We start from the raw sequence: 27,073 nt of genomic DNA on the forward strand, positions 1-27,073 counted from the left end.
TATAAAAAAATGACAACAATTCCAGCAGTGAATGTCAACTCCATATAAAAAAAATCTAAACAATTCCAGCAGTGAATGTCAAAGAGCAGGACAGTCAATTGAGTGTGATGAAAGAGGGACAGAAAAGAATTTTTCGTGACGTCACCATGCACTCTTCTATAGTCGCTTAGGGGTCGTTCAAATATTACGTAACGCAACAGGGGGAGGAAGGGGCTCTAACATAGTGTTACGGTCCATACAAAATATTAAAAATTTACCTACAAAATCTGTTACGTGGGGGAGGGAGGGGGTCTAAAATTAGCAAATTTTGCGAATGGAACCTTAGCTCACTCGGATGATCAGTTGACCTAATCCATAGCACCACCCCTCGGCAAGCCGAACGAGAAGTGGCGCAAAGCAAAGCACGCAAAAACGCTGCTTGACGTTTTGAAAATTCGCGCGCACGTCGTAAACACTCGCAAGTTCACTTCGCTGCTGTAGATCGTCGTGTCGTTTTCCAAGATTTTTGTTGAAATAATCGCGATTTTTCGGTCTATTTTGTCCTGTTTTTAATACGAAATAATAGTGATTGAAGTGATTACTTGTTTAGGTGAACGTACTCAAGTTGCAGAACCGAAACGTTGCCATTCCAAATCTCATAGACCAGATCCGATTCAGGAACGAACAGGAATAAGTACCTATCAGCAAACGCCAACATGAGTAACAGCAGTTTGCTAACCACCGGCTGCATTGCCGTAAGTACCTAGTTCCTTTAAGGGTGGCCACTGGCCATTCCTACATATTTATTGGTACTATTTATCGATTTCAAATACCAGTCAACAACCTATATACCGATTTTTCAAATTTTCTACCGACAGGGCTGGTAGCAGGTCTCTTTAGAGACTTGGTCTCGATTTTGCTGCAAGTCTCTGAAAAATCTCTGCTTCTAATATAAGGTCTCTTAATCTCTACTTTGACCAAAATGAAACTTTTTCTTCATTTCTTTTTTCTTATTCTACTCGCAGTAAATTTTTGTGAAAAATTCCTGAGGAATAAGTTTAGGGATTTTTCTAGTTATTCTTCCAGGTATTTTGAAGTTACATTGAAGTTGAAGTTACATTAATGAATCCAGATTATATAGCTTCCAGAACCAGATGGTAAGCTACTGCAAAGCTCTGTCTGTTGGTTCCTTGTGCAATTTTGATTGCTCTGGTCAATCACGGAGTAGCAACGACGAATTGTACGGTCATTTATGCTCATGCTCATTCTCAATTCGCTGCGAAATTAATAAAGCAGTTACAAGAATAAACTTTCAAGGAGTTCCTGAGAAAATCCTGGAATAACTTGAAAAAAAAATAATCTAGAAACATTTTTTAAAAGCGTGCTTAAATAAATGTTTGATAGTCGTGACCTGGCCATCCCACATTTTTTCCCATTTTGATGACCTAATGATTTTATTTTTTGCTATTGTCAGGATATCATGCGAGGGACCGAGTTGGAAAAGCCGGTCGTGCAAATCCTCGGCTCGAAACGTATTGCCGGAGGCGGCGAGCAATCCGAACGGTACCGGCTGCTAATTTCCGACGGCCAGAACCTGTACAGCTTTGCCATGCTGGCGACGCAGCTGAACGAACTGCACCACAATGGGCAGCTAGCCGAGTTCACGGTGATCCGGATCGATCGGTACATTACGTCGGTGGTCAATCGGAACGAGAAGGGCGAGAAGCGCGTTCTGATCATCTTGGATCTGCACGTGGTCAAGCCGGGCGCAGCAGTTGGCGAGAAGATTGGCAACCCACAAACGTTGACGGAAACGGGTGCTGGAGGTGGTGGAGGTGCAGCATCGACATCGGCCGTTCCAGCCAGGACGGAGTCGGCCGGCAGTGTCAGGTTTGTAGTCTGGTTTCTAGCTTATGGCGAATTTCACTACAACTTATCGTCTTGGCAGCACCCTCTTGGAATGTCTTAAACCTTTGTGAGCGCGAAGACTTTTTTAAGCAGCTTTACATATCTATTTTCTACTAAATTTGAATAGTCACTTTTCGCAACAAAAAGTCACTTTTCACAAAAATGGCCACTAAAGGCACTATTTCCTGGATCTGATGATAAAATATAATTAGGTTTGCTCCCTAGAATGAAACAGTAATGTTTTATTGATTTTACATATACAAACCTTTAAAGGGGCCTTCCTTAGCCGAGTGGTTAGAGTCCGCGGCTACTAAGCAAAGCCATGCTGTTCAGGAATTGAGGTATAGACTTTTAAGTCTATTGGAGGCTTTCATATAACTCTGAGTTATTTTAAATAGTTATATAATACTCATCTATGATCAGTAGAAACCATTTAGCCTTATCAATATAACATTTTTTGCAAAATAAGATCATCCTGAGCTCACGCCCACAAAGTATGTAGCCATTCTGAGAGTGTGCCGTCAACACTTAAGACAAGTTTGGCGTGAAATCCGTGGCGTGGTTCAAATTCTTTGTATTCTAGCAATGGATCAGCCTATCAGAACCGACCGATGGGTGGTGGAATGAGCAGTGCCCCGTCCGGTGGCGACGGTTTGTCCCTTGAGAACACGTTGACCCATCCGATCAATTCGCTCAGTCCGTATCAGAACAAGTGGGTCATCAGGGCTCGCGTCATGTCCAAATCGGGAATCCGTACCTGGAGCAACGCCAAGGGCGAGGGCAAACTATTCTCGATGGACGTTATGGATGAATCCGGTGAAATCCGTGTCACGGCGTTCAAGGACCAGTGTGACAAGTACTACGATATGATCGAGGTGGACAAGGTTTACTACATCACCAAGTGCCAGCTGAAGCCGGCCAATAAGCAGTATTCGACGTTGAAGAACGACTACGAGATGACCATGACCAACGACACGATCGTTCAGGAATGCAAAGACGCCGGATCGTCTATGCCCTCGATCCAGTACAACTTTGTGCCGATTTCCCAGATTGGGAACATGGAACCGAACGCCATGATCGACGTGATCGGAGTTTGCAAGGAAGCCGGAGAGGTGATGCAGTTCACGGCCAGATCGAGCGGTCGGGAGCTCAAGAAGCGTGAAGTCACGTTGGTGGACTCGAGCAATGCAGCCGTTTCGTTGACCCTATGGGGAGACGATGCCCAGAACTTCAACGCAACCAATAATCCGGTGCTGGTGATCAAGGGAGCGCGGGTGACCGAATTCGGTGGAGGCAAATCGCTCGGACTGGTCGCCAGTAGTGTCCTGAAGACCAACCCGGACAATGAAGAGGCACACAAGATTCGGGGCTGGTATCTGGGCGGTGGATGCGACAACGTTGTGAACAGCGTGTCCACCCGGACCGGAGCTGGCTCAGGCTACTCTACCGAGTGGATAACGTTCCACGAGGCCAAGGAGAAGAACCTGGGAGCCGGCGATAAGCCGGACTACTTCCAGGTAAAGGCGCTCATTCACAACATCAAGTCGGCCAATGCGGTCTACAAGGCGTGCCCACAGGCCGAATGCAACAAGAAGGTTATCGATCAGGACAATGGGCAGTACCGGTGCGAGAAGTGCAACGCCGATTTCCCGAACTTCAAATATCGTCTGCTCGTTAATGTAAGTATATTCATATTTTACACCTAGGGCTTGGAACATTCCACTGAGTCTACCAGGGATCCCTACAGAAATGCCATTAGGTATTAATACAGGAATTACAACAGTGTTTTCTCCAAGAATTCGGTCAGAGGTTTGACCAGGATTTTTCTCAGATATTCGTTTGAATGTTCTTATGACTTTTTTCAAGTATTCCTCTAGGAATTCCACCAGGGAGATCCCTTGAAATCCTTCGAAAAATGCCTGCATGAGTTATCAAAAACAATTTCTCCAAGTAAATCTTCCAGATATTCCTCCGAAAAGTCAACCAGGCGTTGCTCCACGAATTTCTCAAAGGATTCTCTAAGTTCTCTCTTCTGGAGTTCTTTAAAAGACTCCTCCAGAAGTGCCTCAATTCTTCTGCAAATTCATCCAGGGTTTCTGTCAGAAATTCTTTCAGATATTTCTCTCTTGGGTTTCCTCCAAGAATTGTATCGCCAATAAATCTTAGAATTCATACAGGAGTTTGACCAGGTATTCCTTTAGTAATTACTTTGAAAATTCCTCCAGAGATTCCTCTTAGGATTCCTACAGGATCAGGTATTTCTCCAAAAAAAAAAAATCTAATAAAATCACCCAGTATTCCACCCGAGATTGCTCTAGGAACTCGATTAGAGATTCCTCCAAAAGTTCATCCTGGGATTAGGCCAGGAATCGATCCAGGTGTTCCTCTAAAAATAGCTTCAAGGACCTCCTGAAGTTCCTTCAATGATTGTTCCAAAAAAATTCTCCTAGTATTCGGTCAGAATTTTCTCCAGACATGTTTGCAGGTAAGTTTTCAGGAATTTCAAAAACTTCCTCCTGAGATTCCTTCCGGAATTCCGAATATTCTCCAGAATTTCCTACATGGATTTCTCCAATCTCCAATCTCTTATTTCTCCAATAATTATTCCATTGATTGATCCAGAAATGTTCCAGTAATTCCTCTACAAACCTATTCTGCTAGTAATACTTCTAGGTATTCTTCAATTCCTTCAGGGGTGGCTGTAGGCATTCTGTCACAGATTGCTCAAGATATACTTTCAAGAACGCCTTCAAAAAAAAATCTCACCATCCTTGAAATTAGAAGTTCTTAAAAACAATATCTCCAAATAAATCTTCAAGGTATTCCTCCAAAAACACCTCTATGTTTTGCTCCAGGAGTTTCGCAAAAGATTCTCTGAGTTCTTCTCTGTCTTCAGGAGTTCTTCAAAAGACTCCCCCAGACGTGCCTTAACGATTTTTTCCGCAGATTCTTCCAGGGATTCTGTCAGAAATTTTTCCACATATTTCTTCACGAATTTCTCCAAAAATACCGCCAGATTTTGCTCCAGAAATTTCTCAAGGGATTCTCTCAGTTTTCTTTTCTGGGGCTTGTTCAATAGTTCTTCAAACGACTCCTCCAGGGGTACCTAAACAATATCTTCCGCAAATTCTTCCAGGGATTCTGCCAGGAATGCTTCCAGCAATTTCGTCCAAGATCTTCCTTAGGATTTCCCAGGAATTCATCACACGATTCATCCAGGAATTCTATCAGGGGTTCCTTCAAGCAAACAAACAAATTCTTCCAGTGATACTGCTAGGGATTCCTCGATTCAGCCAGGGATGGCTGTCGATATTTTGCCACTGATGGCTCCAGAAATACCTTTAGTGCTTTCTTGAAGAATTCCTTCAGGAATTCATCCAGAGATTCCTCCAAAGATTCTGGAACTCCTCTAGTTATTCCTTCTGGTATTTGCTCAGGAAGTTTTCCAGCAATTCCTCCAGGGTTTAATCTGGTAATTTCTCTTGGAATTTCTTTCATAATTCCTCTTGAGATTTTTTCATGAACAGCTGCAGGATCCCTGCAAAATTTCCTCTGTAAATGCTTCGTGACATTCCTCTCAAGGAATTCGGAAGGTGTTTGTTCGCTATTTTACCGCTAGTGAGCGCTTGTAAGCATGTAGAATTTATCATTTTAAGCAAGTTTTGTCTTGTGATCCACGTAAGATAGTAAGTTCGAATCTTCGGCAATGTTGTTAAGAATGAAAGTTTGGTTCGGAATTTTGCCACTAATGCACGCTAGTGAGCATATAAAATTAAGCATTGTACGCATGTTCTAGCTTGTGATCCACATGAGATAGAAAATTCGAGTCTTCGGCAAAGTTTTTCACAAAGTCAAGAACAGTTGAAAGGCAAACAGTTTGGTTCGAAATTTTGCCGCTAAGTGGTGCTAGTGAGCATGGAAAACTGATCATTTTTAGATTCGAGCTTGCTATTTCATCTGGATCACTAAATGTTCAATTTTACAGGTTCACTACCAACACCTAGCGGCAAAACTTTGATCTAAGCTTTTTGCTTCCCGGATGTCATCCTTCGCCGAAGACTCTAACTTTCTACACAGACAAACAGACTGCCGAAATTTCCATGGACCATCCATTTAACTACCATATCAAATTCTGTTTGTTACAATTCTCACAACCAGAGGCGCGCGCATCGTTTTTCTTTGTGTTTGACGTTTCACACTACCGCCATCTGCATACTCACTAAATGATGATGGTGTAACCTGGGCGATGGATTTTGAAGAAATTTGTTCTAAGTGTTACGTCTGTTTGTCTGTACTTTCTATCTCATGTGGATCATGAGATAGAACTCTCTAGCGCAAACTACCGGCGGAACTTCAAACCAAATTGTTTTCCTACCAGATGTCTTTGACCTTCTGAACAACTTTGCCAAAAACTTGAATATTCTTTCTAATCAAAACTATAGGAAATAACTAGTATAAAGTACTAATTTTAAAATGATCAATAGCGGCAAAATCACAAATCAAACTGCCTGCCTTCCGGATGCTCTTGAGCTACTGAACAACTTTGCCGAAGACTTGAACTTTATACATATTATCTCACGTGGATCAGAAGATAGAACATGCTTACAATGCTCAATTGTATATGCTCATTAGCGCCACCTAACTGCAAAATTTCGAACCTGTCCTTGAATTACTGAACAACTTTCTCATGTGGATCAAAAGATAGAACTTCGGGATCGTTCAAATATTACGTAACGCAATAAAGGGAGGGAGGGGGTCTTCCGTAGTGTTACGGTCCATACAAAAAAAATGTCTCATACAAAAGCTGTTACGTAGGGGAATCACATTTTGAGCTATCGAATAATGGAACCTCATGATGTTCGGGAAATTGTCCTACCACGCCCTATCGGAACCGCAATGGCCAAACAAAATCTTCTCCTGAACTCCCATTCTCACCTATTTCGCGTTCTCTTCCAGATGTTGGTCGGCGATTGGACCTCCAACCGCTGGGTGACGGTGTTCACCGATCTGGCCGAGCAGATGCTCGGTAAATCTTCCCAGGACATTGGCGATGCGCTCGAGTTCAACAAGGACGAGGCCGAGCAGATTTTCTCCGCCATCAACTTCAAAAGCTACGTCTTCAAGCTGCGCACCAAGGTGGAATTCTACGGAGACTCGTCACGGAACAAAACCACCGCCGTAGCCGCCAATCCCGTCAACCACAAGGAGTACAATGCCTATCTCATCAAGAACATCCAGGAGATGACCGGAATCAGCAAGCATTAGGCGCTGGCAATTGTAACCAAAAAAAGGGAGTGGGTCATTTGGAATAATGATTATTTGGTAGAACTATCGTTTGTCAAACGAACTTATGTCAAATGACCCATTCCCCCCAAAAAACACAAGCTACTCATTTACAATACCTTTATTCCTATAATTATCATTATTGTTAGCCATCTGTGTAAAAAGCACTATTCCTACAAATACAACGTTTAAAAATACTCATAAATCCGTGTTGAGTATGAACCGATTGCCCTCGGATTGTGCCCCGATGTAGCGGTAGCGGCACTTCCCGTACGCCCCCCGATGGTCGCCCGCCTCGCGTATGCTCTCCGGCAGCGGATGGTACACGGGCGGTTCTTTCGGTCGCACCCCCAGGGCCGTACTCAGGCTGGCGTAGAAGTGGCGCAGGGCGTTTCCCCTGCGACTACTGCTGCTGCTGTTTTCCTCCTCTTCGTACTCCTGGCTCTGCTGGCTGCGAACGAAGTCACGTTCCATCTTTTTCACCCGTTGTGCATCCAGGATCCGAAGGCGCGGTAGGTAGCGGATGATGTAGAGCCTAGGAAAAGGTAGGGATGTGAAAACAGACTACATTAGATGATTTTTTAAGAAGCTGAAGATGAACCCGTAGAATGGCATAACAGACTTGTTTTGTTACAGAACGTTGAATGTCTAGAAAAAAGTACATCAATTTGTTGAAATAAGTATAGCCCAATATCAATGGAATTAGTAGATTACTTAAAAACCTCTCTACAAGAAAATAAATAAATAATAAACTAAAAGTAGCTTGTGGCTGTTCAATCAATTGGTGAGCTCGTTTCATGCTTCATATTATTATATATTTAGGATAAAATATAATAAAATATTATTATATATTTATATAAAATATTATTATATATTTATATAAAATATTATTATATATTTAGGATAAAATTTTGGGGTAATTCCTTTAAGAAAATCCCACATTTTTTCCTTATTTTCTTGTTCAGCAAGCCAATGCTAAGGGGTTATGGGTTCGAATCTCACCGGCCCAGGTTCTTTTGCTCTAGTAAGTTTCCTCGACCTCCCAAGGTATAGAGTAGTACGAAGGTGCCTGCTACAAGCCAACATGCAAAAATGGCCAATGTACAAAAAATCTCTGAGTTAATAACTGTGGAATAAGACTACTCTGAGATTCTGGCTCTGTCCTTGTTGGTACGCAACGCAGGACAGAACTTTGAAATAAGATTGTGGTGGAACTTTTTGAGGAATACATTAATCAAGTTCTTATGAAATTCTGCATCCATAAGGGAATTATGGTATAATAAAAATATACTTAGGCAATATTCTAAAGAATAGCTAGGAATAGTTCAGTTTTTAAAGATGAATATTAGAAGGTGGCTAGTCTAAAAGGTGTGTGTTCCCTAGAAATAATTTAAAAAATTCCATCCGATATTCCTACATGCATTTCATTAGCAATCAGCCACAGTTTAATCAAATGTTCCCTTACAAGAAGAATTCCTAATGAATATTCAAGAAGAATGCTCCCTAGAAACTCCCTGATGAAATTTATTGAAGAAGTCTGGAGCGGAGTCTTAGAGAAACGTGTGGAGAAATGTTTATAAGAATAGCTAGTAGTATACCTCAAGAATTGTTTAATATCCCTCTATCAAGCAATAGAGAAATCTTTGAAGGAATTAATAAATCAATCTCTTGACATAGCCTTGTAGCAATACAATGGAACGATATCTTATGGAATTTCTAGTGCCGTTTAAAAAATATCGTGCAAGATTTCCAGACTATAATCCTATAAAATCCTAAATGAAAATTCAAAAAAAATGAAGATGTATGTCTAGATTATTCTTAGAGGAATCTTATTAGATTTCTACCTTGCTTTACCTTGATGGCTACAGCGTAGCGACACGCCATTGCCGGGCGTATTGTAGAGCTCCATCTTCGTCGGTCTTGGGCGAAACTTCTCCAATTGCCCCGAACGTTTAGAGTCGCCAGGTCCTCTTCCACTGCGTACAGCCAGCGTATTCGTGGTCGTCCACGAAGCCGCCGACCTCTACCTGGTTCTCTGCTGAATATTATTTTCGCAATTCTTTCTTCCGACATTCGCACTAAGTGACCAGCCCACTGAAGTCTGCCGTATTTTTCACGCTTGATAATATTCGCATCTTTGTACACTTGATACAACTTGTGGGTGGTGGTTGGTCCCTAGTGATAAATCCTACCTCCGTTCTGGTCACGATCTTCAGATTATCGTGATTCGTCAACATTCTTATTGATAAAGTGGGGGGACAGGCTTGAAATGGGGTTTGAAAGAAAAGAATGTCAGAACAGGTATCCACCGGCGACGCCAAACGGACCAACGTAATGTGGTGTAATCTGGGATTTGTGGATTGAATACTGACATTTTTTGCCAAGCATCAATATGGGTGACTTCCGAGGATAGCGAAACGTAAGAGGGGTTATGACAAGGTTGTGGGTAAATCCATCAAATTGGGGTTGTGACTCTGTGTCTTGTCAGGAATAGGGTCTGATTGGTATTGTAGTATGCAATAGAGTTCGGAATTGATAGACAGACTTTGAGGAAAGAAGTTTTGAACGTAAGGCAGCAGCACCTTGGACCGTGGAGGGCGTTGGTCTGGAGAGTTGGGCAGCTGTTTATGCTGGGTTACATTACGTAGAAAGTGGAATCTGTTTTGCTTCGCATAAATTATGGGAAGTATTTGAAAATGGTTTCTTGTTCAGATTGTGTAACGCAAGAAAGAATCTTTAGCTCGGCGTTATATTAGGAGGTTATTATAGTGCAGGGTCGAAGAGAGGATGAATATTTGATCACTTTACGCTGCAAGATATTCGTAGTCGTTTTTCGTTTTTTTTTTTCTGATGTACAGGTATATTTAGCCTAAATAATGAACAATCATACGCGTAGAGCCTACGGGTCATGAAGTTAGGATTGAAATCAAAATAATATTGCGCATTTCTTTCACACCACAGGATTATCGCAGAAGTTTTTACATGTGCGGAGGTGCCGGTAGAGGTGCGCGATTGCGTCGAGTCGGGTCGGTGTTTTCAGCGGACTCATATTTCGCAAATCGAAGAATGAGTGCTCTGAGGGCATCAACATGATTCGATGCGGTCTCACACTTTTATTTGTGCTTTTGCACTTGTCTTATTAAATAGGAATACTTTGTGTTAGGGAAAGTGGAGGAGAATAAATTATGATTTATTAGAATTTTCTAATAGAGGCAGAGTTCACATGTTACTTAGGTATTTGAAAGCAAATGAGAACCACACGGTCCTCATTGCCCGAGCGGAGTCGACAAAACTCGAGGTGGATAGAATCGACGGAACTACGATACGGAAAAGAAACAGATGAGAAACTATCGATACATTTATTCAACTATAAAAATCACATTTTAACGTAATAACTTTATTTCTTTCTTCTCGTTCCAGCAATCCAAGAGCCAAACCATTTCTACTATCTTTTCATTTCCTCTTCGTTACATTTATAGTCCCTCTGGTACTGAATCGAATGGCGCATTCCGCTTTTATTAGCGCTGTCTTTGCTGTACGTTGAGCATGGTGTCGGAGGTGGTGTGCTCTGTAGAACATCTGATGTGCGGGATGGGCAGTGCTGGTGATGAGGTGGAGGGCGCTATTCGGTTTAGTGACAGAGGGACTATATCTATTTAATGTATCTGAAACTTGAGGGACCGCTTTAATTCCGGCGCCTGCTTGTGGAAGAACCCGGTGTGCTAAACGGTATAGGACATGTTAACGGGGGAGGCTTGGTAGGTCCTCACCCAGCCCGTGTCTAGATTGGCGGATAATTGTCTGCCAGGGTGTGGATTGAGCAATTACAATTACAATTGATAATATTCGCATCTTTGTACACTTGATACAACTTGTGATTCATGCGTCTGCGCCACACCCCATTTTCAAGTTTCCCACCGAGTATTGTCTGCAGCACTTTACACTCGAAAACACCGAGAGCTTTCCGGTCTGACTCTTTCAACGTCCACGCTTCGTGCCCGTAGAGAGCCACCGGAAGAATCAATGTTTTATACAGGGCGAATTTTGTCTCCGTTTGCAAGCTGCGGGACCTAAGCTGGTTACGGAGTCCGTAAAAGGCAGCCGCAACACGTCTTTTCACCTCGTGGGAAACGTCGTTGTCACATGTAACAAGTGTTCCAAGGTAAACAAATTCTTCAACAACTTCAAACACATCCCCATCAAACACTACCTCAGCACTTACACCACCATGCCCGACTCTATCTCTACCTGCAACCATGTACTTCGTTTTGGTAGAATTAATGGTCAGGCCAATCCTCGCTATCTCCCTCTTCAGAGGCACGCAGGCTTCGTCCACTGACCAGCGATCGATTCTAATTAGGTCTGTATCGTCCGCAAAGCCAAGGAGCATGTGCCACCTTGCGCTATTACCATTTCTCTGCACGCCAGATCTCCTAATAGCACCCTCGAGTGCAATGTTGAACAGTAAATTCGAAAGTGCGTCGCCCTGCTTCAACCCGTCTAACGTCACGAACGAGGTTGACACCTCGTCTGTGATCCGAACACTTGATTTCGAACCATCCAGCGTAGCACGTATCAGCCTAATTAGTTACGCCGGAAAACCATGTTCAGACATTATCTGCCAAAGCTCATTTCTTTTCACTGAGTCGTACGCCGCCTTGAAAGCAATAAACAGTTAGTGAGTCTGCAAGTTATACTCCCGGAAGTTATCTAAAATCATTCGCAAGCTAAACATCTGGTCCGTTGTCAAACGGCCCTCACGAAAACCAGCTTGGTGCTCGCCGACGAAGGACTCCTCCAGCGGTTTCAGTCTGTTAAACAGGATGCGCGACAGAATTTTCCTCTGTATTTGACACACTCCAGTCTGTGCCCTTTCTTGTAGATTGGGCGTATGAGGCCATCCAACCAGCCGGTGGGCAATTCTTCGTCCTCCCATACCTTCAGAAGTACTCGGTGGATCGACTCATAAAGCTGCTCACTTCCGTGCTTGAGAAGCTCGACCGGGATCTCGTCCTTCCCAGCTGCCTTACAGTTCTTCAGCTCGCTGATAGCCTTTTTAATTTATCATATGGTTGGTGGGTCCACAGCTTGATCGTCATCATCAATATTCATCCTGTTCCTCGCTACATTTCCATTTTCACCGTTCAACAATTGCTGAAAGTGCTCCTTCCACCTGGCAGCCACCGCCGTTTTATCGGTCAGCAATGGTGCCGCGCACCATTGACCGTTGCATAGTATCTCCGCATATCATTCCGGTTCATGCTTTCTTGACCTTTTCTTTCTGCGGTGGATTCGCTTTTCTTCGGCTCTCGCTGCCCTGTACCGCTCTCTGTTCTGTCGGGTACCGGACACAAGCATACGGCTTCTGGCGACATTCTTCATGTCTGTCACACTCTGGCACTCTTTAAAGAACCAGTCGTTTCGTCTTCATCGTGGACCAGTGCCAATCACTTTCCGCGTCGTTGTTGTCACAGCTTCATGGATAGGGTCCCACAGGCTGTCGACGCTTCCAGCAACGTTGATTCTTCTCAACTGCTCGTCTAGTTGCTGACGGTACTGTGCAGTTACCCCATCAGTCGACAAGCGTTGTATATTGAAGCGCAGCGTTTTGTTTATTGTGGAACTCATGACGCTGGATAACCGCACCCGAATTTTAGCGACAACGAGATAATGATCCGAGCCGATATTAGGGCCTCGGAAGGTCCTGACATCCATGACATCTGAGTAATGTTGCCCATCAACCAGCACGTGGTCTATTTGGGAGCTGGCATCGCCACTTGGGTGTCGCCAGGTGTGTTTGCGGATATCCCTCCGTCGAAGTAGGTACTGCTGATTGCCATCGCTCTAGCAGCAGCGAAGGTTACTAGCCGCAGGCCATTATCATTGGTAACGGAATGAAGAAATCTTCTTTCCCGATCTGCGCATTTGCGTTGCCGATGACTATCTTGACTATATCGTTCGTTGGCGCATATATGCTGATCAGGCTGTAGTTGAAGAACTTGCCCTTCATTCGCAACACACAGATTCGGTCGCTTACCAGTTTCCACCGAATAATTCGCTTCATCTGCTTCCTAATCACTATGAAGCCAACTCCAAGTTCTGCTCTGTCACCACCGCTGTAGTAGATGTGGTACTTGAATGAAGTGTTGGCGATGGGATCCACCGCTCGGAATTCACGTTCTCCGGTTCTCGGCCAGCGTATTTACTGGATAGCTGCCACGTTCACGCTGACATTCCGCAGTTCACGAGCCAGGAGCCCAACACGTGCGGGTTCATTCAAAGTTCTCACGTTCCAAGATCCAACTTTCCAATCGTTGTCCTTTATTCGTTGCCGGGTCTGTTAACGTGAAATCAATCCGTTTGCTCTACTTTTTAGATACTAGTAGGAATTACCGAAAATTGTTTCATATAATCCACACCAAGAATGGTTGCGGGATATATGTTAGAATTTTTAGAAACATGCATGGTTGAAATTCCGAATTCCTGCTTGCAGAGAAATGAATCCCTGCAAGCGGGGATTGATTTAATTTCAAAATTTCAAGATAGTTTGTGAAGCTCTTAATTTAATAAGAAGTCCGCATAAAACTTTCTTGAAAAAATATTTAAGCATTGCTGAAGATGATCGTGAAATAATTATTCGAAAAAATGAGAAAATTTTTCTGAAATTTCTTGAAAAATACTAGGTATAAGGAATTTTTACAGATTTCAAAATATACATTTTCTTGGGAAATTCTCGGAATGACTCTTCAAATTAATCTTAGATAAATCCAATCATTTTCGTTTGAAGTATTCCATAACTAACATTCATATTTCTGAAAACTTTTGAATGTGTATAGCGAAATCATAAATCTGTGAATATTACAAAAATCACAAGACTATAAAATTTTAAGGTGAAGATGAATCGAAGCCAAACCTCAAATTTTCAAGAGCACAAATCTGGAGAACCAAACTTCCGTTGAAGCTAAAAACTTAATCGATTGGTCACTAGCTGGCGGTGACCAATCGATTAAGTTTTCAGCTTAAACCGGTATTCGGTTCTCCAGATTTGTGCTCTTGAAAATTTGAGGTTTGGCTTCGATTCATATTCAATAGCTGAAATCCTGATGATTTCGACCAATATTTTAACAATGACGCCACAATATTTTGGGCCTTAAAAAAATGTTTGGGTGACATACAATATTCGACGAATCACAAAAATGCCTGAAAATTACATTGCAAAGTCCATAAAAGCTGTCTGAGTATGATAGATGCAGTTCTTCGTTTTTATTAGAATGATAAGTCTGTCAATTTATGTTACAATTTTTTTGAACTGCCGGACCAAAAATCTACTAAGTTGTCATACAATCAGTTTGCTGAGCCAAAGCTTCGCCAAGAATTTCACTCACCTGTATTTGAGATAATCGTACTCGGAGTATTTGAGATTCAGCAAATGGCACGGGCAGGCAGGATTTCCCAGCAGGCTCAGGTATTCCAGGTTCGGAAAGCAGAGAGAAAGCTTTGTCAGCAGCAGATCCAGGTTCTCGAACTGAAAGTACAATAATGGCAGGTTTGAAACGTTGTCGGCTCTTCAGCTCAACATATGAGACTGAAAAGTGCACTGATTGATATTCAATGCATTATTGCAGAGAACGGCATTTATCAGGAGCTATCAGCAGTGCTGTGCTGCAGATGCACCAGAGGCAGAACCATGTGCAGCACGATCCCGATAGTTCAAAAGGTCATCTCTGCAATAACAACATTGATTAGATATTAAGGTGGTGCTTGTTAGTCCATTTGCGAATGGGTCAATACGGGACTGGGTCATTTGGCATAAAGGACATTTGGTATAACGGTCATTTGACGTAACGGAATTTATCATAATGTTTTTGCCAAATGAACATTATGACAAATGACCTTATACCAAATGGCCCACTCCCAGTTAAAACATTTTGTAGGTGAATCGTTCATTCGGGGCCTTTCTAAGCGGAGTGGTTAGAGTCCGCGGCTACAAAGCAAAGCCATGTTGAAGGTGTCTGGGTTCGATTCCCGGTCGGTCCAGGATCTTTTCGTAATGGAAATTTCCTTTATTTTCCTGAGCATATAGTATCATTGTACTTGCCACAGGATATATGAATGCAAAAATGGGAATTTTGGCGAAGAAAGCTCTCAGTTAATAACTGTAGAAGTGCTCATAAGAACACTAAGCTGAGAAGCAGGGTCTGTCCTAGTGAGGACGTCATGCCAAGAAGAATAGAATAGGTGAATCGTTAGCGAAATTTTCTTCCCATCAACTGACCTTATTGTTGTTCAACGACAGCAGTTTGATTCGATCCAACTGCGCCGGAAATATGATATCGTCGGTCAGGTAATTGTTATCCAGAACCAGTTCCTCGAGGTTGGTGAACAGCTCCAGCGACTCGAACGAGGACAGCTTGTTGTAGCTCAAATCCAGGTGACGAACTCGGTCCGAGTACAGGTTCAGGATGGCCTCCGGTAGTTTGTACGTTTTCTGGTCGAAGTAGATGAGCTGCGGGGAAAGATAATTTTGAATAGGTTTGGGTGAATTTGTTCTGGTTGAAATTGGATTTTAACCGTTAAAATTGAATACCGTAACCCGGGGAAACATTGATCAGTTTTTTTTATATTTCTTAAATATTTTGTTTGGTTTTATTTTCCAAGTATAGGCAATCAATCATCTAAGTGTTCCTATTTCTGCTCACGATAACTTACTAAAAATGCACTATTTCGAATTCAGTTATTTATCCTGATATTTTTTATGGTCAAACCATAGCTACTACTGCAATAAAGCAGGCTGTGTACTAAAATCGACATTTCTTTAAAATTTTGTTTAGTTTTTTTGCATGAGCGGATATTGGAACACACAAAAATACCAAGTGATCCAATAACCGCTCACGAGGTCTTGTGTTTGCAATAGAAAATAATGTCAGACCACTTCATTTGAAAGTTGTTAATATTGCTAGAAAATATCCGTGCGAAAAATGTTGGTTTGAGGCACGAGAAATCAATGTTTACACTAGTGAGCGGAAATAGGGGCATGAGCGGATACTGGTGCATTGATGGTATTTAAAAAAACATAGATTGGTGAAATACGGTTTATTTTATTTATTGAATGGTACGTTTTTATCCGGGATCCGCTTTTTTACGAGCGCTGCCTTTCTTGAATGTTATTTCCTCTGCCAGCAGCTTCATTTTTTACCGCCAAAGATTTCCAAATCGCGATATTCTTTTTTTGTTTCTTTATATTTTTGCATTTTTTTACAAGTTCTCAAAAAAAACTCTTCTAGTTCCGTGTCGATAGTAATCCCGAAAGTTTCCGAGAGCAGCCAGCCTCGGGCTGCAAATCTCTTAAATAAAGGTCAAGATTGTTTTACTTATGAGTTGAACAAGTCATTTTTCCTTTTATTAAAAAGCCAATATTCCACCATACACATATAATTGTGTAAACAGTTGTACAGGAGACGAACTAACGTTTTGGTAGCTTCGCACTTCAGCTGTTTCTATGCTTAACATGAACATGATAAAAAGCTGAATAGGTATTTTATAAAATCCTAATACAACATAGATTTACCATCCGAGCAGTTAACCCAAAGAAGACCAAAACAACGATTAATAAAACATTGTTCAGCAACAAATAAGCTTTACAAAAGAGGTCACACCATAGCCAAATTTTCGAAAAATGTACAAAATATCTAAAAATTGCGTTTAAAAGAGCACATTTAAAAAACAAATGATTGAAACATGTTTTATATTCATATAATGCTTAATTGATAGAAAAAGCACAGAGTAACAGACGTAACACTTAGAACAAATCTCGATCAAAATCATAATCGCGAAATCATGTACGCCCAATGCTAAAAACACTGTAGTTGGCCGATGGACCAACAGGTGGCGGTAGTGTGTAAACGTCAAACACGAACAAAAATGACGCGAGCGCTGCGGGTGGTCGATTGACCACCTACCCAACATTTGAATTGATCGTTAAAAAGTTGGTCGATGGACAGTGATGAGAGTGTGACGTCTGTTTGTTTGTGGAAAAAGTACGAGAAATAATTAAAATATTAACCTAATAAAAATATTATATATTAAATAAATGAATTTTAGTATAGTTAGATGAACAATTAAATTAAAGTTTGAACAAATTAAAACTTATTATGAAATTCGATTAATCATTTCGGACTGTATTTACTTTATGAATAAACTTTATTTTAGACCAGCATTGACATAAATTTTATCACTGTGCGCTATAAATAGCCGACTCAATTCAGCTTGCGTCAGTACTGAACAGCAGCAGAAGTAATGCGCTTGTTCAGTTGTTGATCAGCATAGCACGTGTTGATTAGACATTGTTGAATAGAAGCTCAAGCATGATCAATATTCAGCTACAAGAGGTTTATATTGGGTACTGGAAGGTATACCGCTGACGATGCGAAGGTCTCGAGTTTGAATCCAATATCCAGGTAATTATTAATTCATGGTAAAAGTATACACTGCATTTGATGTACGGTGTTAGCGATTTTTGGTCATTTATTTGTTTTCATTTAATTTTGTGGCAGTTGAATAACAGCTGAGATAAATGCATATAAAGCGATTTTGATGTTGTAGAATAAAGTCAATATACAACGACACGCTTTATAACTTCTCCAAATTTGTGTGAACAACGCCTGAACAAAGGCTTCACATGGAAATAATTAAAATATTGTTAAACATGATGCTGAATTAAACTGCAATAATGTTGTTTGTTAAATTAGCGTTGTTAAAGCAACAATCCTCATTAGGCTAAGTGAAACCTGAATAAACATCATTACAATATATGATTACAATCACTAAATGATAAGTAGCCTAATAATTTCGCCAGTTTTGCTTGAACAATGTGTGCGTAGCAGCAACTATTCAGTATGTAGTTGTGAAAAATTGCTCAATAAATGATTATAAAATAGGCAAATGTTTCTTGGGTATGTAGGTTTCAAGCAATTTACAAGTTTTTTCGTGAGATAATATAAGAGTCGAACTTTTGCCCCGCTGATTTGAACTTTTGCCCCACTATGCGCCAAATTTGGTTTCCAAAACTAATACACGATAGACCTAGGGTTATATACAAGAACTTAGTTATATAAAAAATCTGATAATATTTTATTTTCATTCTGTTCTGAATGTTCGAGCAAAAATTACAATTTTCACGTTCTGCCCTAAATCTTAATCGATTTCTGATATTTGGAGTGAAAGTCCTTTACTTGAATAGCATTCGAATCACCAAAACATTTATAAAATTTGTTTTGAATAGAGCTAGAAATCTTGAAAAGAAACTTTTGCCACACTCGAACTTTTGCCCCACTTTTCTCTATATGATTACATGGACCAGTATAATCACTCCGTTGTGTTCTACAAGCGAAGTTTTTCAATGGGTCGTTCACAGTTACTATTTTGTTCAGTTCGCGGTATGAATGTGCTATAGTTTAATTATGCGTTTTAGTCAATGCTAGTCGACTACGAATTCCTAATGTAGAAATTAGTTGTAAACAATCCATGCTAAACGCACAAAACTCATTATTCAAGGGCAGTTGATAAGCCAGTCGATTATTCATTATGCTTTCCCATAGAATTTCATTACCAGCGCGTATAATATGTTAAAGCAAATTTGCGTTATTTCAATGAATCCCACACAGCTGACCCTGAATTTCTCTACCGTAATATTGCCCCATTTCAGTAAATATTTACCCTCATTTCTACTGTATTCTCACCTTTTGTTCATCCTCAATGTAGATAATTTTGTTCCAGTTAATATCGTCCATCGTGTGACGCCCGGTTCTGTTGGTTATCAGCATTCAACCGACTGACTAATCTCCGTACTCAAGATTGCAATCCTCCACTAACCCAGAAACTTGTTCCACAGTTCTAATCTCACAGAATTTCACTTTTCTTCTACAGTCTAACGACGTTTTTAGAAGCACGTACACGAATAGATTTGTATTACCTCTTGTCGACCGGCAGTTCGATTATCAACTATCTCCGATGGAATCGTCCCGCTTCGAGGTAGAACATCTCCTGCATGGAGAAAGAGAGTATAGTGCACTGATCACAATGAAGAAAAACGCTACCTTCTATTACCGCACACCACAAGCTCACTGTTGCAGGATGATTTACATATATGGCTAATAAAGCTTGTTCTATTTGCACACATACAGCCGGGTACGACGACGCCTTATCAGCATCGAAATTTAAGTTTTGTTTTGCCGTTTCGTTGCGTGCCCCGCCAGAAGCGACGTCATCGAGGAGAATGTGCGGCTTCTTCAAATTCTTAACCCAGTAAGATGCTGAGCTTCTAATAAACCCTCGAATACATCGCTCATCCTTTCCGCGCTGATTAGTGGTGGCCAGATAGTAGGCGCTCAAAGTAGGCTTAAAAGTGTTGCGATTCGCGGTTTTTCTGCTTGATTTGAAGATGATTGAACATCACAGTTGTCTATAGAACACGCATACTGAAATTGAACACGATAGATCGCAGTTGGCTGGCTGAGGCCACGCTTGATTCGTCACTTGCAGTGCTTCAGTCAGACAAACCGACGAAATGGAATGCCAAGGGATGCTTGCGGTGTCTTGATGTTATTTGCTTAATGTTTATTAAGGAGGGTAAAGGTTTTTTTAGACTTTCCCGATTACGTCGGTCTAATTTCTTTGCTACCCGTCGATTGCCCTTAACACATCGGTAATACGATACGCCTACAATTTTATCCTTACGAATAAACCGGTACGCATTACGCTCGTACGGCGTCGGCAAAGTGCAGGTAGATGAAACTACAGTCAGCTATCTAAAACTTGATAATAAAAGGACCATCGGATTAGGAAGATATCGAACTATATAGAACACAAAATCAATGTAATTGCTGTTCTAGGGACCATCGAGGTAGCCATGAAATCCAACCTATGCTATAACATGATATTAGGAAAATAGGTAAAGATACGGATACAATTTTTGAATATCGAGATAAGGGTAAGGGATGATACACAAATTATGTCACGCTAAATTTCAACTGTGTTGCCCCCTCCCCCTTAGTCACGTTTTTTTTATGAGTCGTCCGAAATTTTTGTAAGACTTGTCACACTTGGCTTAACCCCACCCCCCACCCCCCTTCGGAGCGTGACGTAATTTGTGCATGACCCTTAATTGACTGTATGCGTAAATTGTAGGCTTTCCAATGTATGGATAGTCAATCACCACGTGGTTACCATATGTAAAATTAAAAAAAAAATACAAAAGTTAATGAGTGCAAAAATGAGAAAAGGACTGACTGGCTGACTGAATTTCCGGAATTTAGTACGAAAAACAACCCTAAAAGTTGAAAAAATCATTTTTTTCCGTCAGAATATTTCCTCGTCGAAAACAATTTGAGGTACATGCAACTTCGATACTCATCAAAATGTTGACACCGTACTATAAAATTAGAAAATATTACACAAATTCTACAAAAATACGAAAATTTCCGTGAGTTTTGAACTTGTGGCTACCTTATTCAAACACATTAATTAAAACTTGGGGGCCTTCCTTAGCCGAGTGGTTAGAATCCACGGCTACAAAGCAAAACCATGCTGAAGCTGTCTGAGTTCGAATCTCGGACGGTCCAGGATCTTTTCGTAATGGGAATTTCGGCAAAGAAAGCTCTCAGATAATCAGGCCAGCGCAATAGCGTGCGGCTTTTTTTTTCTATAGTTCTTAAAACCAAAAATTAGTGTGCCCTTCTGAATTCAAATCAAATAAAAAGATAGAGACAATAATGAGAAACTAACAAAGTTATGAAGACATAACTAAAGGCCGTATTTTAAAACTTGAAAATTTACCTTCAAGTTTATGTATATACTTGGCTCAAACTTTGAGGTTTCTCTTTTTATGTAATTTCAATTCAGAAGAACACAAGCATTTTCGGATTGGCAAAGTTTTGTAAAGTAAGCCGCACCATACTGACTGCACAACCTTTTTGACTCTTTTTCGACATAAATGGTTGATGCAACATTAGAGTAAAGTGGGGCAAAAGTTCGAGTGGGGTAAGAGTTTCTTTTTAAAATTTCTAGCTCAATTCAAAACAATTCTTATAAATGTCATGGTGTTTCGAATGCTATTCAAGTAAAAGACTTTCAATCCAAATATCATAAAAATCGATTGAGATTTGGAAAAGTTATGGCTATTTGTAGTTTTTCGACGAGAATATTGTAATTTTTGGTCAAACTTTCGTTGCATGGAACCAATTGAAGATAAAATCTTTTCAAATATTTTTTTGTAATGGCGTTTCTAGGCCTATCATAAGGTTGCTTTGAGGTGTATTAGTTTTTGCATAAATGCTTGAAAACAATTTTTGGCCCATAGTGGGGCAAAAGTTCGAATCAGCGGGGCAAAAACTCGACCCATGTATAAAATCACGGAAAAATTAGCAAATTGCCTAAAATCCACATATTATCTTCAAATTCAGTTCAATTTGTGTGATCGTGTGAAAACTGCTACCAAAATTTTACATTTTCACTTAATTTTGCGAAAAACTGCTATTTTTGAGTATACTACAATCAACTCGGTTTTGGGCATTTTTTTTTGACGAAAATTTAGTGTGTATTTTTCGTCAACCTTAAGTTTACGGCTGGTGTAAAGTACGTCTGTCATATAAGAATCGATATTTTGTGTTTTCGCCAGCGAACTTTTGCCCCAAACTAGATTCGAACTCTTGCCCCACCGGTGGGGCAAAAGTTCGAATAAGACAATCAATTTTGAAACTGTTATAACTAAAGATGGGTAAATATTTTAACACAAGTTTGTTCAGCAAAATTATAGCCAATATGTTGAAGGTTCACTGTATGGTATTTGTTTTGTTTTCACTGCTATTGTTTTCCTGGAAACTTTGATTATACCACTAAGGTCTAACTTTTGTCCCACCTTACTCTATATTAAGCTTCATTTGAGGTAAACTTAATGCGAAAAACAGACAAAAGGTCTGTCAGGCCTGATTTAACGATAGTTTTTGCAGTTTGTCATGCATTATTTAACCTTCCGCTTAAGGAGTGCGCTTTGAAAAGCCCGAACAGGCGTGAGTTTTTTCAAAGGATCTTGTGTTTTTTTCTTCCTTCTTTCGGTTTGCGTGCGTTTTGCTGGGCAGTGCTTCGTGGAAGCGCAAGGATTCGTATTTTTGTTTTGTGTCATCAGAGTGTTATTTTTCTCGCGTCTCCAGAATGATTTATTCCTCTGTCTAGGGTGTTTTATATATTTTGGACAAAGCGTTACACGTATATAATTTGGCCACTTCCATTTGAATGCAATAGCTTGTTGTTCTTCTTTTTTCTAGCATTACGTCCCAACTGGGACAAAGCCTGCTTCTCAGCTGCACTGAGCTGCCTGCATGAGCACTTCCACAGTTATTAACTGAGAGCTTTCTTTGCCGATTGACCATTTATGCATGCGTATATCGTGTGGCAGGTACGAAGATACTCTATGCCCTGGGAATCGAGAAAAGATCCTCGACCAGCGGGATTCAAACCCACGACCCTCAGCATGGTCATGCTGAATAGCTGCGCGTTTACCGCTACAGCTATCTATAGTAATAGCTTGTTGTAAGGTAATTTATTTACTTAATTTGCCACAGAATTCAAACTTTATGTGTATAACAATATTTATCAGAAAAGTTCGATCGATAATCGAGTTTTGTATAGAAAATGCAAGCAAGTGAAAAAAATCGATTTATTCTAAATTGTATTGAGGATTTTGCCCTCCAATGAACTCACACCTAAATAATTTTGTCACACCAAAATATTCTCCCTCCATGATTACCATACATTGGATGGCGTCGTAGCTACAAAAACAACATGTAACTCACACAGTTGAATTGTGCATTGAATGGAAGGTGCGTGCTTCTACTAAACTGCCATGAGCCTGTGCATGCTATAAAACGTTTGACTTTTACTGTGCGCTCTGTTTTCAAGTTGCCCGTGAGAGAGAGCGAGACAGCACTAACACACGGCGCACAGTAAAAATCATGAGAACAAAAGAATTTATGGCACGTACAGAGGCTCATATGAGCATATGCATGCTATAAAACGTTTGACCAAAGTTTGACTTTTACTGCGCGCCCTGTTTTCAAGTTGCCCGTGAGAGAGAGCGAGACAGCACCAACACACGGCGCACAGCAAAAGTCATAAGAACAAAAGAATTTATGGCACTTACAGAGGCTCATAGACCGACGTGTGAGTATTTATTTCCCCACTCTAAAAATGTGCACGAGAATCTATTCGCCAACAAAACGGACAATATCGTACAATTCCAACCAATTTATATCTGAAATGAAAGTTTAAGTCCTATTTTGCATGCTTGCTGGATTAGATTACAATAAAGTGTAGTAAATCGTACTTTAAATTTCTTGTAACTTCAATTAAACCAGTGTTTTATACAACTTTGGCGACCTGTAGCTAAAAATTGTGCCGTGCAGGGACATTTCTGAGAACGCCATCACATTCAGTGACCCCAAATCTACTAGAGACACATAATTTTATTTTTATTTTTTCGTCAACCGAAGTAGAATAGTACATTTTACATATACTTTACATATACGCATTTTTGATTTATTTTTTAATGCTAGTATGAATTACGAAATTTATACAAAATATTAGAAAAAAATGTAGTGTAAGTAATGTATTTGCATTTTGTTTTATTTTATGTGTTGCGATTTCGAATGGATTTGAAGCCAGCGATCTTTAACAAATCCAGCCAGTTCAGCTGTTTCGCTGAGACGTGAACATTGTCGAAAGATCATGAGAGATGGTTGCTGAGCAGTAGGCTGAAAAGTGAAGCAAACGGGTTGGATTGAAGGATACGTCGAAGACGAAATATCTGCTGACTGCAGGCCAGGAACCGAGGCAATCCTTAGGGGCCGTCCATAAATGACGTAGCATTTTTTTCACATTTACCCCCTCTCCCCACGTAGCATTTAGTCACAAATGATGATACCCCCCCCTTGGAAAATACGTAGCATATCAAGCACCCCCCCCCCCCCTAAATTTTTAATTTGTTTTTAATTTGTTTTCCTCAGCGATTGGGTTAAAATTAAACATTAAAATCCAGAAATTTCTACACAAATAGATTAATTGATATTAAACACTGAAACATCAGGATAATCTGACGAATGATATATGGATATAACATAACGCTTGAAAATCTTTTTAAAAATAGTTTAAACAAGCATGTTTCCTGTTTAAGTTACATTATTTTGATTCCCGGTAATTTAATTTGTAGTACTTTTGCTGTTGCTAAAACTTAAACAGTTCAAAGCTGAAAATGTGTAAAGAAAAGCTGAAAACCTTGCTCGGATTGATAAAGCTAACAGCACTCAATTAGGGTTCATATTTTTTTATAATATATTGAACAAAAATTTTGTTTATGATAGGCATTTTTTAAATTGTTCGTGGTTGAGAAATAGATTTCAGTGAATATGATCAACACATAATTTAATTTGGAATGGATCTTCATCATTATTCTCTAAATTCAAATCCATTCAGAAAACAGTGGCCAGATAGAGAAAAAATTACAATTGTAATATTTGGAATGCTTCAAAAATTAGCAATTTTTATGCAACCACCTTTATTAATAGTTCAGCTAAAAGTCATCATTGTTCCCCATACTGAAATATTCTTACTCAACTCATAATGAAACAATGAAATAATAAAAATGCTCTTTCGTTGAATTACCGAGTGATTTAGAAATCTGAACGATAGGACAATTTTGATTAAACTCGAATTGGATGTTCTCATTATTATCCGGGCTGTTCCATCAAGAACATTGATATATCAAAACAAATCGATGATTTGACTGAGTGGAGATCTCCTGCAACATTCAACGTATTGAATAAAATTCTTGTTTTACGTGTTTTACTGTAATAACGTAAATATTTTTCTAAATGAGCATATTGTATTGCTTTTGAACAGTGAATCAAATTATCATCAAAATAGACGAAAAACAAACAACAAAGCAAGCTCGCTCACAATCGTTTGTCACAGCTGTTGCGGATAAGGACACAATCAAAAGCAGAATTGTCATGACAATCACAGAGCAGATGATTCTATGTCTTGTAAATGGTAAAACAATATTTTCCAAGTCGATAAAGCATTGATTTAACTTATTAAGCTTTTAATTTATTTGTTTATAAATAAAACAGTTTAGACACGAATACAATATAATATTGACATAACTATTTAAAGCTGCATTGAATCAGTTTGATTGTATTTATTAGGAAAATTTGTTAAATCATCATTTCATAACCAAAGTTTTATAAGTCAGACAAAGAAGATTGATAGAAAAAAATTAAAATTTAAAATTTTTATATCCTGCAAATAAAGAATAAAATAATATGTTAATCAGTCCACAGTTCGGGAAGTCTCTCTTCTGCGCCTACGGTAGCCAGTATTTATAGCTCAGAAATCCCGTAGGTACGAACAAGTAAAAGGTACCAGAGTCATAAGAAATATCACTTGAGATAGGTAGACATGACAGTCCTTTCCCCTTTAGAAACTTTCTATCAACTCTTTAAAAAGCCGCCACGTTGCAACAACGAACAATCGATAATATACCCAACAAATTCCACAGCTGTTACTTCAAAGTATTCATTTCATGACTACCGTGAAGGCCCCATACTCTGCGCACTTAAGGCTTTTCAAATTTCAAACAGCTGTAATTAATTGAAAACAAAACACAATAGTCTGAAATTTTCGGAGCAAATACTTATTGATCTTATGTATAAGGAAAAAATATAAAAGTTTCACTAAGTAATGATTTTTATTGCATTTTTTTAATTTTTCTCAAGGGTGTCCGTGTTCCTAACTCTGCGCACTCATTTTTGCAATGCTCCTTATTCTGCGCATTTAGGTTCCTAACTCTGCGCACTCGATAAATTCTTTATAACAGTTAAAGTATTTTACTAAAAGCATTACTAGCAGTTAAACTCTGAATTAATCTTCATTTTCTTACTTTATACGACTTTACGTCCCTAGTGGAGCGTGGAATGTCTGTAACATAGAAGTTTACTAAATGAAGTGAATTTTATCTATAATTCAATCCATGATAATTAGTGTTAATGAATGCCATTAAGGGCAACTCTTAAAATAATCGAAATTACAATCACACGTACAAACTACGTCTTTTTTGCGTTCACTTTTGGCGTGTAAAGGAAAATTAGCTTGGACTGTTTATGTATTTTCATTAGAAAATATAAAACCCAAATTTGTTTGGTTCTGTTCGGGTCCGGATTCGGTATTAAATAATTGTCTCGGATTCGGGTCGGATCCGGGTTTGAAGTAAATAAATAAGAACCTGGTTCGGGTTTGTTATATGTAAAACCCAGAGTCTATATACAGAGAGTTGCGCGAAGAGGCTTCTTTGAATGATTGTTCTCCTTTTTCTTCAAAAATAGCCCCTCCCCATTAATCATTTGACAGTTCAACAGCCGACTAAATTAGTTGCAAAATCGGTCGATTATTGCACCGTCGCTTATGGAAGATTAACACAAGGATCAATCGAATATCATCCGATTTAATAGGGTGGGCCGACGCAATCCTACTAAATAGGTGGATAAATCGGTATTTTAAGTAAAATCCAAGCAAGTTGACCTACTAAAACGCAGATTTCCTCGGTCACCCGATTTAATCTAGCGATTAGTCAGTTGTTCGCTGTGTTAAACTTCCATAAGCGTCGGTGCAACAACCAATTTAGTCGGCTGTTGAACTGTCAAATGTTTAATGGGGCTATTTGTTATGCTGGTCTGCTCGATAGGTAGACGGTTTGACAGTTCGATAGGTAGATTTGGTTTCACTCTTCGCGCAACTCTTCATTTATAGACTCTGGTAAAACCCGAACATTTCTACTAAATACGAAGAATAGTTTAAG

General features: G+C 39.8%; 2 protein-coding genes across 3 annotated transcripts; one reads left to right on the forward strand and one right to left on the reverse strand.

Moving 5' to 3' along the window:
- The first annotated feature begins 418 nt into the window (after positions 1-418).
- LOC5576838 (replication protein A 70 kDa DNA-binding subunit) lies at positions 419-7,367 on the forward strand. The gene is made up of 4 exons (XM_001662904.2): positions 419-734; positions 1,454-1,869; positions 2,471-3,566; positions 6,844-7,367. The coding sequence occupies exons 1-4, from the start codon at positions 696-698 to the stop codon at positions 7,150-7,152; spliced, it is 1,860 nt and encodes a 619-aa protein (XP_001662954.2). The 5' UTR covers positions 419-695; the 3' UTR covers positions 7,153-7,367.
- On the reverse strand, positions 7,276-19,656 carry LOC5576839 (leucine-rich melanocyte differentiation-associated protein). Of its 2 annotated transcripts, none has more exons than XM_021837364.1 (5): positions 19,276-19,656; positions 18,909-19,212; positions 15,446-15,676; positions 14,556-14,695; positions 7,276-7,705 (listed from the first exon to the last, which is right to left on the reverse strand). In XM_021837364.1, exons 2-5 carry the CDS (start codon positions 18,990-18,992, stop codon positions 7,369-7,371), a joined length of 792 nt encoding a protein of 263 aa, XP_021693056.1. In that variant the 5' UTR covers positions 18,993-19,212; positions 19,276-19,656; the 3' UTR covers positions 7,276-7,368. The 2 variants fall into 2 exon arrangements, with proteins under 2 accessions (XP_021693056.1, XP_021693055.1); XM_021837363.1 differs by having other exon boundaries at positions 19,266-19,656.
- Positions 19,657-27,073: the final 7,417 nt, after the last annotated feature.

This window comes from Aedes aegypti, chromosome 1, assembly GCF_002204515.2.
Source record: "Aedes aegypti strain LVP_AGWG chromosome 1, AaegL5.0 Primary Assembly, whole genome shotgun sequence".
NCBI classification, from domain to species: Eukaryota; Metazoa; Arthropoda; class Insecta; order Diptera; family Culicidae; genus Aedes; species Aedes aegypti.

Coding starts and splice junctions, on each gene's coding strand:
- LOC5576838 (XM_001662904.2), top strand. CDS start 696: ATGAGTAACAGCAGTTTGCTAACCACCGGCTGCATTGCC. Junction 1,870..2,470: donor GAGTCGGCCGGCAGTGTCAG/GTTTGTAGTCTG, acceptor TTTGTATTCTAG/CAATGGATCAGCCTATCAGA. Junction 3,567..6,843: donor AATATCGTCTGCTCGTTAAT/GTAAGTATATTC, acceptor GTTCTCTTCCAG/ATGTTGGTCGGCGATTGGAC.
- LOC5576839 (XM_021837364.1), bottom strand. CDS start 18,992: ATGCTGATAACCAACAGAACCGGGCGTCACACGATGGACGATATTAAC. Junction 14,696..15,445: donor TGTCGTTGAACAACAATAAG/GTCAGTTGATGG, acceptor TTGTACTTTCAG/TTCGAGAACCTGGATCTGCT. Junction 7,706..14,555: donor TACGATTATCTCAAATACAG/GTGAGTGAAATT, acceptor ACCTTTTCCTAG/GCTCTACATCATCCGCTACC.